The 12,878-nt window shown below is 36.5% G+C and overlaps 1 protein-coding gene across 3 annotated transcripts in view; it reads right to left on the bottom strand.

Moving 5' to 3' along the window:
- The window catches only part of Scaper (S-phase cyclin A associated protein in the ER), a 438,975-nt gene that overhangs the window by 361,648 nt on the left and 64,449 nt on the right, over positions 1-12,878 (bottom strand). For all 3 annotated transcript variants that reach the window (XM_023712676.1, XM_023712675.1, XM_023712677.1), the window contains 2 exons: positions 12,093-12,209; positions 11,280-11,437 (listed from right to left, as the gene is read on the bottom strand). In XM_023712676.1, coding sequence (XP_023568444.1) covers positions 11,280-11,437; positions 12,093-12,209 — 275 coding nt within the window. The remainder of the gene's footprint in view (positions 1-11,279; positions 11,438-12,092; positions 12,210-12,878) is intronic.

Below are 12,878 nucleotides of genomic sequence, written 5' to 3' on the forward strand. Positions count from 1 at the left end.
TCTTCAAGATCTGAAACTCTGTCTTCACAGTCACTTAAATGGTTTTGCAAGCTTGTAATTGAGATTTTAATTTCCTTTATATCTCTTTGACTCTACTTCATGCGATCTGTTTCTTTCCTGTATTGCTCATTGAAGGAATCCGTCATTTTTCTAATCTCCTCTATTTTTTTATCAATGTCTTCTTTAGAAGCAGTTATAAATTCTTTTACTGCAGTGTTTTTTTCAGATTGGGTTCCCTCCCTATGTTTCTGTAGTTGATTCTTTACTTCAGATGCTATGAAAACTGAGAGTTTTTTTTTTTTTTCAGAAATGAATTCTGCTCTGAGTTCCTCTATGACTTTCTGCTGTTGCTTATTTACTATTGACACTATTAATTCATACATTTGAGCTGAGCTAGTGTCCTCTGTACTTGTTCTGGCTGGGTATTGGGTTTCCTCTATATGTTTCTGCATTTGATTCTTTACTGCAAATGTTATTAATTCAGGGATTTCTTTTTTTATTTTCAATCTGAGGTCCTCTATACCTTTCTGCAGCTGTTTTTTTTATTTCAGAAGCCTTTGATTCATTGCTTTCAGCTTTGTGACTTCCAATTTGTTCTGTGTTAGGTCCTCTGCACTTGTTACGGGTGGGCTTGGGTATTGAGTTTGCATTTTGTTTCTTCTCGTCATTTTGTGTAGCACTGTCTTGTGCCCTTTGTTGTAGATCTTTGCTGTAGTTATAACCTTAGCAACTACTGAAGTTTAGGTGCAGCTCTACAAAGTTTGGACTTATCCACCTGTGCTTGGCTTGGGTTTGGCTGCTCTGCTCAGCTCCTTTCTGCTGCTGCCCTTGAGGGTGAACCTGTTGTGCCCCTGTGGCAAGATGTTCTGCTCCTGTACTAGCTGGTTGGATCTATCCTCTACACTCTCTGCAGGGATTGCAGCTGCAGGCTTACACCCCAGGCATGTATGCCAGAACTGTGCTGTGCCTGGAGGGGGCAAGGTAGATTAGTGGGGATAGGAAGCTCTCCCTCATACTCACTGGGTCTGGGCTAGGACTTGGTCTGGGGGTTCCCGCAATGCGGCAGAAATTCCTACTCGGCGGGCGGAGTGGGGTAGGTACTGCGGAGTGTTGGTGGGCGTCCCAAGGGGGTGGGAGAGGGTCTGGCCCATGCTGTGCCTGGGCTGGGACTGGTCTGCTGGCGCAGGTTAGCAGGAAGCTCTCCCACACACTCACCGGACCTGGGCTAGGACTGGGCCTGGGGGTTCCCAGAAGCACGGCAGATATTCCTACTCGGTGGGCGGGGGGGGGAGGGGGAGGTCGGGATCAGAACATTTATCAGTAAAAATATCAGACTGAAGCCTAAGATGAAAAAAGACCAGGAAAGGATGTGCAGTATCTATTGAACATGTATAACCAGAATGCTCAGATATTCTGCATCTTTACTGACTTTTGTCTATTTGCAAAATCGGCTATTTAATTAGTTCAAGTTTCCCAGAATGAACACCGATTTGTCAATTTTTCCTTCCAGTTCCATAAATTTCTCTTTGTAAGCCTTGAAGTTACATTTAAATATATATAAATATGCACAGATACATACAGATATACAAATTTAAAATTATATCTTTCTATTAAATGTATCCTTTATAAATTCTTTCTGACCTAACAAATTTTTTTGGTCTTTTTGAGATATGGTTTCATTAAGGTTCAGGCTGAGCATTTAATAATTAAGACATATCTCCCTTTAAAATGTTTCTTGCTTACTTTGTCAATTTTTTCTCATATTTAGCACAACACCAGCTTTGATTTAAATAGCATATGCCTAGAATATGTTTACTTTAGATTACTCACATACTAAAGATATATTTTGCAGAAAATATAGTTGGGCTTTTTATTTAAAAAAAATATTTTCTTGGTACATTTTAGATATACATAGTGATAACATTCATCATAAAGAATTTGTACCTGTACTGGTATAAAATCTTGCTGTCTTTTTCTCCATTTCCCTCCACTTCTGTCAGCTTAATTCTCTTTAAAAAGCTTTGTTTCCATTTTTTCCTTTTTTTTCTTTTCTGTCCTTTTCTTCCTTCCCTCCTATACTCTCCCTTGTTCTCATTTGAACATTTTATTCCCATATCCCAATATCTATTATATATTTTGGTCTTTATTTACACTTTCAGTTTCTCATAGCAGAGGAACCATGTGATATCTGAATAATGTGTGTCTGATTTATTTCACTTAAGAGTATGGCCTCAAGGTGCATTCATTTATCTAGAAATACCTCAAGCTTATCCTTATTTAGGGCAGAGTAGTACTCCACTATATTTTTTTATTTTTTTTAAACCCCACTTCTTTACCCATTCATTAGTTGATGGGCATATGGGCTGTTTCCAAGATCTGGCTATTACAAATTGTGCTGCTATACACGTGGATGTGCATAGATCACTGTGGTGTGATCCTTTTAAATCCTTTGGGAAGATACAAACAAGGGGAAAGAGTTAGCTTAAATGGGATTTCTAGTTTTAGTTTTTTGAGGAATCTCCACACTGATTTCCACAGTGACTGCACCAGTCTACACTCCCACCAACAGTGAAGAAGTGTTCCCCCCGCCCCAATATCCCTGCAAGCATTATTGGTTGATGAAAGCTATACTTTCTGGAGATGGAAAACCCAGTGGGGGTCGGTGGTTTTTTTTTGTTTTGTTTTGGTTTGGTTTTTTTGGTGGGGGAGTTGTTTTTGAGAAAGGGTTTTACTATGCTGTTCACTCTGTCCTTGAACTCTCAGTGATCCTCCCCAGCCTCGAAAATTCTGGGATTACAAGTCTGGATTTAGTGTTTTAATTTTCATCTCTTGAATGACCAGTGATGACAAACATTTTTTCATGCATTTAGCTGCCATTTTTATTTCTTCATCTGAGAAGTCTCTATTAATTTCAGATGCCCATTTTTTTTATTAAATTCGGGAGTCTGATTTTTTTTCATATCTTTATATATTCTAGATACTAGTCTTTTGAGGAACACCTAGCAAAAACTTGTTACACTATGAGTTATTTCCTTATTCTGTTGATTTGTCCAAAGGCTTTTTGATGAGATCTCATTTGTTGATTCTTCATGACAGTTTCTGTGTAACAGGTTTTGTTCAGAAAACCTTTGCCTATACCTATATCTTCAAGAGTCCTACCTATCTTCCAGCAGATTTAGTTTTTCTGTTTTAATGGATCTTGCATTCATTTCAATTTTAGTTTAGTGCATAGTGAAAGATATGGTTTTAACCTTCAGCATGGGGAAAGCCAGCTTTTTCCACACCATTAAAGAGACTATCCTTCCAGTGAAGGTGTTTGGTACCTTTCTCAAAGATAAGGTGGCTGAATATATCTAGAGTTCTTTCTGCATCTTCTAATCTGTTCCATTAATGTTAGGTTGTTTTTTTACCAGTACCATGCTGTTTCTATCACAGTAGTTTTGCAGTATAATTTGAAGTCAGACACTGTGATGTGCCATGTCTTGTTTTTGTTGCCCAGAATTGCTTTTGCTATTGGAGGTCTCTACTGATTCCAAATGAATTTTAGGATTGTTTTATCTAATTTTGTGAAATATGTTACTGGTATTTTCATTGGAATTGTATTAAGTCTGTACAACAGTTTTAGAAGTATGGCCATTTTCAGTATAATGGTTCTGCCACTATAGAATAAGAGATAACCTTCCATTTTGCAATATCCTCTTTGATTTCCTTTTTCACAGTACTGTAACTTTCAATGTAGAGGTCTTTTACTTCCTTTGTTAGATTATTAAGTATTTCACTTTTTTGATGCTATTGCAAAACGTGTTTTTTCCCCCAATAATTCTCTCAGTTGTGTATAGGAAGTCAATTTTTTAGTGTTGATTTTCTATCTAGCTATGCTACTGAATTTCATTATGAAATCTAGAAGTATTTTGATGGAATTTTGGGAGGTTCTCTAAGTAGAGTATCATATCATCTGCAAATAACTTAGTTTCTTTCTTTGCTATTTTTATTCTTTTTATTTCCTTCTCTTGTCTAATTGCCCTAGCTAATGATCCCAGAACTACAGTGAATAAAACTGGTGACAGTGGGTATCTTTGCCTTGTTCCTGGGATTTTAGAATAAAAGCTGTCATTTGTAACTACTTAGTATGAGGGTGGCTGTTGGTTTGTCATACAGGGCTTTAATCAGATTGAGACAATGATCATCTATTTCAGTTTTCTACATGAACGGGTATTGAACTTAGTCAAACACTCTTTCTGCATCTATTGAAATGATCATGTGGTTTCTCTGCTTGACTCTATTGATATGGTACATTTCATTTACTGATTTACATATGCTGAGCAATCCTTGCATCCCTGGGATGAATCCTATTTGGTCATGGTGCATAATCTTCTTGATTTGCTGTATTCTATTTGCCAGTATCTTATTGAGTATTTTTGCATCTATGTTCATTAGGAAGATTGGACTATAGTGCCCCTTTTGGTTGGATCTTTCTCTGATTTTGGTATCGGGGTAATGCTTGATTCCAGGAATGAATTTGAGAATTGTAATGGTTGATACACTATGTCAACTTGATAAGTGAGAAGTTTAGAAGCTTAACTAAGAGACTTAGAAAAGGACCAGGGTCCTCATTTTGTGAACAGCCTGAGCTTGTGGAAGAGGAGGGCATAGATATCAGGTGGACAGAGAGCTATCATGCAATATGAGAGGAAGAGAGGCTTGCTTTCCCCTTTCTGCTCTTGAGCTTTTGCTGTATACTACCACTATGGCTTTTGCCATGCCACCCTGCCTTGGAGCCAGATGATTATGGACTGAAACCTCCACAAACTGTGAGCTAAATAAACCTTTCCTTCCTTAATTTTGGGCACCAGGTATTTTGTCTCAGCAACAAGTGAAAAGTAACCAGCACAGAAGTACTGCTTCCCTTTCAATTTCATTAAAGAGTTTGAGAAGTAGTGGCACTAGATTTCTATATTTCTTATAGAATTTAGCAGTTAATCCATCAGGGTCTGGACTTTTCTTTGTTGGTAGGTTTTTAAATTACATCTTCAATTTCATTGGCTCTTACTGGCTTATTTAGCATTTGATTCAGCTTTGCACTTCATATATATCTAGGAATCTGTCCACTTCCATGTTTTATTAAAACACAGGTTCTCAAAGTATGTAATGATGATCTGCAGGATCTGTTGTGCTTTCATCCTTTCATTCCTAATTACTTGGCTTTAAATCTTTGCTTTCCTTTTGGTAAGGTTGGCTAAGGGTTTGTAATATTTTTTAATCTTTCAAAGAACCAATTCTTGGATTTATTCATTCGTTGTATTATCTCCTTAGTCACCATTACATTAATATCTCCTCTGGTCTTTGTAATTTCCTGCCTTTTATGGGTTTGGGGCTTGACTTGCTCATCTTTTTCTAGAAGCTTTAGATTCAACATTAGTATATTTATTTGAGCTCACTGTTTTTGTGATATGGGAACCTGCTGCTATAAATTTCCTTCACAGGACTGCTTTCATTATGTCCCATAAATCTCAGTACATTGTATTGGCATTATCATTTAATTGCAAAAACTGTCCAATTTTAAGATTTTTTTTTTCAGAACTGGGGCTTGAACTCAGGACCTTGCGCTTGCCAGGGAAGCGCTTATTCTACTGAGCCATCTCTCTGGCCCCTGTCCAATTTTTCTTTAATTTCATCTGTGAGCCACTGGTTGTTAAAAGGAGAATGTTATTTAATTTTCATGTGCTTATGAAGTTCTTACAGTTTCATTTGCCATTGATTTCTAATTTCATTGCACTATGGTCTGATAATATGATAATATGCATGGGATAATTTGAATTCCTTTGCATTTACTTCAGCATGTATTATGGGAGTATGTAGTGTATTTTGGAGCACATGCCATGTGCAGCTAAAAAGAATGTGTATTCTAATATTCTGGCCTCTATAAGTCCATTTGTTCAAAAGTTTGATTTAGTTCTGATATATCATTGTGTGTGTGGAGGTTGTCTAGGTGATCTATTTGTAGTAATGAAGTACTGGAATTCATCATTATAACTGCATTGCTTTTAATTTAAGCTTTCGTGTCCAACAGTATTTGCTTTATATAGTTGGGAGCATGGGTATCTGATGCATATATTTAGGATTGTTATAAGTGTAATCATCTTTCCCTTGGATTGTTCCCTTTACAAGAATATAGTGATCTTCTTTTGTCTCCCTTAATCAATCTTGGCTTGAAATCCACTTTGCAAACAGAGTAACAAATCCTGCTTTCCAGTCACATGAAATACTGTTTTCCATCCTTTGACTTTCAGTCTATGAATTTCTTTTTGAATGAATGTATTTCTTGTATGCAGCATATCACTGGACTTTACTTCTTGATCCACTCTGTCAGTCTGTTTCTTTTGATTGGTGAGTTGAGACCATGAACATCAATGGTTAATATTGTTGATATGTACTGACTTATCCTTGTCATTTTATTTTCCTGTTGTTGGTTCCCTTTCTTTCCCTTCTGTTTTACTGCTTGCCTTGCCTGGTAGATTAATTCTGCTGGAGTTCATAGAGTTGTAGTCTTTGGTATGTCTTTTTAGAAGCTCCTTCAAAATATGTTGAGCGCTTGGTGGTGACAAATTTACTCAGGTGTTCTTCGTCATGGAAGTCTTATTTCTCCATCAATTTTGAAAGATAGTTTTATAGGGTACATCAATCTGGATTGCAGTTTGTTTTCTTTTGGGTTTTACATACTTCACTTCAACCTTTCCTTGACCTTGAAGGTTTATGTTGAGAAATATGCCATAATTTTGATGAGCTTTCCTTTATAGATGATATGATTCTTTTCTCTAACAGCTTTAAATATTCTGTTCTAATGTTGAAATTCTAGAATCTTGACTATTATATACCTTGGGTTTGCCTTTGCTGACCTGCACATTTGAGGTTGCATCTTATGTTTTGTCATTTTCAATTTTTATTTAATTCCTGGGTTGATACTTATAAATTTATGGTGACTAGTTTTATTGCTAGTATTTAGAACGCTTAAGAAATGACTACTCAGAAATGTTTTCCAAGTGAAGCTGGCTTTTGGGTATTGACTGTGTTGCAAGATCCTGCCTCCTCAATTTACTGGGGATTAATCCAGCCCCTGGTTATTTGGCACCCGCCTACAGTACTGTTTATGACCCTTAAGAAATCTCAGTCTTGGTGTTCCAGGAAGAACAACTGACTACCCTGGCTAAAGTAGTACAATCAGCAGTAACAATAGGATCAAACAAAGCCTAAAAAATGACAAACTGTGGTTAACTATTAATTTGCCTCCTTTAACCATATAAACTAGATTTGTGGTTATATAACATAATTAAAAATGAACCCAAAAACTATATACAGTAAATAAGCCCTTAATACAGGGATTTTACCCTCAGTGAAGAAAAATTTTAAAGGTATTAAGGGAAAAAGGAGAAATAGAAGAGGAAGAGACTAAAAGGAAGGCTAGAGGACAAAGGAGGATTATGTAAAATTTGGGAAATAGGAAGAAAAGGAGAAGGAAGAAATAAAAATAAGAACAAAGCAACAACAAAACGAGAAACCATATTCACACTCACATAGAAACAAGAACAACCAACCAAGAAAAAACAAAATAAGAAAAGAAAGAAGAAAAAAAAATTCACTTCAAGGTGTGCCTCTGCTGCCAGTGACAGACAACATGGGCAGATGGAATCCAGATTCAAGCTGATTCATCCCGGCAAGCCAGATGGAACATTATGGCAGAGTAGAGCTTCAGTTTCACTGCAGTTCAGGCTGGTTTCTGGCTGTAAGGCTGGAGCCTGATTTGTTCAACTTGTAACACTCCAAGTGTCTCCTGCTATCTTGAACTTCGTTCTCGAACCTCCTGCTAATTTAAACTCTGCAGCCTCACCTGACACTGGAAGTGGGATGGCATCGACCTGCATCTGTTGTGAGTTCTAAGCACAGCTGGCCCCTATCCAAGATGGCTCCCAGCCAACTGTTCTCTTCTGGGGACGTCTGAACCTAAACAACTTACTAGCCATTGCAGTCCACTGTGTCCAGTACTCTGTTTCACTGGTGCACTTCTCAGTGGAGGCTTCTGGGGTCACCAGTATTCACCATGTGTCTGCAGGTTCAAACCACATCCCCCCACCCCAACACAGGGACTCCAGGCTCAGGGAGAAAGCACCATCTGCCACCTACTTCTTCTTTGTTGAAGTCTCTCTCTTCATCTTCCCTGTGGGCTTCAGTTCTCATTTCAGATCCTTCCTGTATCATGGGGACATTTTTTCTCTTCCTCAGGTTGCTATATTCTATTGCCTGGACACCAAATCTCAAAGAGGCTCTTTTTCTGCTGATCACCACTCTGTCATCTCCCCAGAAGTCCCAGTTGGTCTTTATTCTTAATACAATCTTATATTTTTTTGTTTTTATAACTATTTAGACAATTTCCATTTAATGCAGAGATAGATATCAGTATTTACTTCTATAACTTTTTATTAATCTAATCTGTTCCTTTATTTTATTTCATTTTCCTTTCTCTAAGGCTATTGTACTATTGATTTAGCTAGTGAAAAAAGAGGGACAGAGGTGAAATTGAGGAGGAGAAACCACAACATCATCTTCATAGTCTTTCACTTAATCTGGTTTTAATATACTCCCAGTGTACCTGTATTCCTCAAGCCAGATAGAATCTTATCATCTCTAGAAAATATACTAGGGAGAAGGTATCTATCAGATAAAAGAATTAAGGTTCTCTCTAAGCATCTACAGTACCACTCCTCCCTCTACCCTCAACGACCACCAATTTTTCAACAATTAGGGATTTTGTGGAGCCAACTAAACTGCATTTTAGTTTTATCTCTTGTTTTTAATCTCAGTGTTCAGCTAGTTCACTGAAATCTATCAATTACCAGTTGTCTTTTTCCTCTCCATGTTTTTCAAACTTTGTTCATAACATTTTTCCCCTTTTTCTTGAGTCTAATTTTTAAGTCCTTTTCTATACCATTTTGGCTGTATTTGGGGGACAGCAAATTAAATATATATGGTCACTCAGTCACCTTTAATTTGAATTATTTTATTTTATAGTAAATAATTACAAATGTTAAAACCATAGCTATACCATAATTCACTATGTATACCAGCAAACTAGAACCCCAAAACTAAAGACCAAAGTGATCCAAAACAGAATTTCCAGTACCTTAATAAAGTTTTAAGCACAGATATAATCATGATCTATTATATTGTCTCAAAATGGGTTACTCATGAATAATGTAAAAGTACTGGTTTAAATAAAGCCATGACATGTCCTAGCATTTTGATTCTTGTAAGATTTTGTTTTCTTTTTTATTTTATAACATATTTTTCTCAGGTTAAAGCTTTGAGGTTCCACACTTTTCCTAGCTTTCTCTAAGATAAAGACCTTGCTGTGATATGGATATGATTTATCCCAAAATACACATATCCTGGAAGTCTAGTCTTCAACATGCAGTGCAAGATAGTGGAACCTCAGGAGGGGGGCCTTTTGGGAAGAGCTTAGGTCACTAGGAGTGTTGTCCCTGTAAGAGATTTAAAGAGAGTTATTTTGGGATCCTAGTTAGTTCACAAAAGAGTGAACTGTTATAAAAGAGAACCTCACTCCTGAACTGCTGTCTGGCCTGACTATAATTATATAGGCTCTCTATATAATTATTCCCACTACAGTCATGATGATACCATCTACTTTGGGAGGGCCCTCACCAGAGGACAAACTGACAAGGCCACCATCTTGAATTTCTAGCTCCAAAACTGCAAGCTAATTAAACCTCTTTTATTTATAAACTACCCAACCTTTGGTATTTTTTATACCACCAGAAAACAAATATAATAAATGTGAACAAATAATAATATACAATTATATGTGATATAATGTAACTATATTATCTATATAAAATATATAATGTATTATATTTATAGATAAGCAAATATAAACAAATATAAATATACATATACAGAACTTCTGCCTATTGCCAGTTTATAACTCATCAGCCTATATGAAGAATCTAAAGGCATTATATTTGTAAAGCAAAGAATATGGTTCAAAATAAGCCAACACAACTCACTGAAACCAAAATGTAAAATGAAAACAGAGCAGACTCATAATACAAAGATAACAACTTCTCTGTCATCTGCAATAAATCACTTCTTTCTGAAACAAAAAGATCCACAGAGCCATGACAATGGAGAAAACTGAAGGCAACTTCTAAAGTATGCTTTGCTTATAATACAGACTCACTGTTAACAGTATGCCCACATCCCAGCCTCCACAGGATCTCCATGTGTATAAAAAGGTTGTATGGGTCCGGGGGGATAGCTCAGTAGAATAAGCGCTTGCCTGGCAAGCACAAGGGCCTGAGTCCAATCCCCGGTTCTGCCAAAAAATAAAAAATAAAATAAAATCCTGCTAATACTGTCTCACCCAATGAGACAGTAAAGTTTAAAAAAGGGGAAACTACCCGCTCGGGCCCCCCTCCTGTCCCTCTCTTGGACAGGAGCTTCTTTCTCTCAATAAATATATTCTGCTCATAAAAAAAAAAAAAGGTTGTATGAAGAAAATTCTTACAAGTAGAATGTCCCAGACAGGCATTCATAACTAGACATTTTCTATTTATTTGTGTTCCTTAATCATCCCAATGGTATATATAATAAATAAACGAAGAAACAAACAAGTGAGTAAAGATAAATAGATTACTTTGTGGTACCAAGATAATAATCAAATATAAATTAGTCTAAATTATAACATATACTGTCTCACGAATGAAACAGACTATGCTTTTTCTACTTTAAGTCAAAAAATTCTAAGGATGCCAGGGAGATGCTCAGTAGAATAAGCACTTCCCTGGCAAGCGCAAGGGCCTGATTTCAATCCCTAGTTCAAAAGAAAAAAAAAAAAAAAATCAAAGGAATAGTATAAATAAACTGATAAAAAAATCATTCTTCTCCATGTTTATTCAGGACCAACAAAAACCACAATGATCTTCACTATGATACAGCACTGAAAATCAGTTATGCTGTTTTCAAAATTATTTTATGGTTTTGGCAAGCTATTTTCATGGTGCAAGGTACAAAATCTAGGCCCCAGTGCATGTCACACAGTCTACCACTAAGCTATACCCTTATTTTATGATTCTAACTTACATAAATTTGTATCACGAAAAGATGCCCAAAAAAAGCAATTATATAATTCTACTAGAACCAGTTGTGAACATTATAAATATCGACATCCACCTATTTACTGTGCAAAGGGCTACTGCAGAGTCACTCACCATTTCGGCGGGATGCCTTCTGCACAGCCATGGGTGGGCACAGCTGAGCAGGGGCTGTGTCTGAAGAACTAGAACCTGCATGATGAGCCTTTACTTTGTCAGCCCAGCTGACACCTGCAGGAGCCAGACACGGAGCAACCACTGTGCCAGGTGAACCTCTAGAGAGTAAAAGAAATACTGCTAATAAACTAAATAAGAAAGGAAACATACTAGATTTTTAATAGAGAATACTACCATAGCAATAAAAGGATATTAGAATCATAAATCTTTCTTCATCTAGGAGTGGTGAGATAGCTCAGCAGTCTAAGTGCCTGCCTGGCAAGCACAAGGACTCAAGTCCAATCCCCGGACCTATGTGTCATAGAGTACTGCCCCAAACCAGAAGTGGTGGCACACGCCTATAATCCCAGCACTGGGGAGGCTGAGACAGGAGAATTACTAGGAGTCTGAACTACATAGTAAGACCCTCTATTCAATAAATGAATTAAAAAATAAAAAATTTTTAAAAAATCTTTCATCTAATCATGAATTTCATATAATATTATGTAATATATGGAATTAAAGACATGGTAATAAGGATAATATAAAAGTTTCATTTGGTGTTTCAATATCCCCTGGGATTGCTAACTGGTATATGGTATCACTGTGTCCCCTTTTGAGGGGATGACAGCTCTTTGCCCAGCATTGTGCTTAACACATCAAAACATACATGGATAATTTTATGTGAAAGATGATGCTTTATAATACTATATTATCACAGAAAATAATTGACTATAATACAAGACTTGATAGGCTTTTCTGAGATCAGCTTACCCAAAATTTAAGCTTCTTCGAGCGTTTGAAGTTACATTTATTCTATCTGTTGATGGACTTGGAATCACATGTCGCCCTGGAGACATCTTCTTTACTTCCCATGCAAGTGATGTTGGTCTGCCAATTCGAGACATACAGTATATTAAATTAACTGAGAAAAAAGAGAAACAAACTAATAATTTCTCTTGGTTATGAAATATAATAAGTAAAAATAATAAATAAGTGAAAATATAATCAAGCCTCAATTTTTCCCTATACCATGAAAGTTACCACATTACCAGTGAAAAGTCACAGAAGATGCATAGTCCAGAATATACTATAATGGGTACCATGGCATAGGGACTCTTAACTCTAAAGGGTCATGGAGTTATGGAGAATTGAGGTACACTTTATTTTTTTTCCATGATTTTATTGAGAAACAAATAGCAATGAGACACTTTCAAAACAAATTGGTAGGACAATTTCAATAATTAACACATTGCATACATTCTTCCTAGTGGTTAATTGCTGTACAAGATGTGGACTTGATATCCTATTTACAAACACCATTAGAACAAATCCCTCTATTCATTAAGAGAATGTAACTATGTATCTATCCTAACCATTTAGAATACACAGATACAAAATGGACATTCATCTGTATCCCCTTTTTTTTGTTAAGTTCCGTTATTTGAATATCATAGGTGTGTTAACTCAGCAAAATATTCTAAAAGAGTCCAGTCGCCCATAATAGTATTGGGTCTTCTGTTTCACTGGCAATGTCAGAAATTGTTGACCTGAGTCCCC

Source organism: Octodon degus, unplaced genomic scaffold (genome assembly GCF_000260255.1).
Source record: "Octodon degus isolate 3935 unplaced genomic scaffold, OctDeg1.0 scaffold00026, whole genome shotgun sequence".
Classification (NCBI taxonomy): domain Eukaryota; kingdom Metazoa; phylum Chordata; class Mammalia; order Rodentia; family Octodontidae; genus Octodon; species Octodon degus.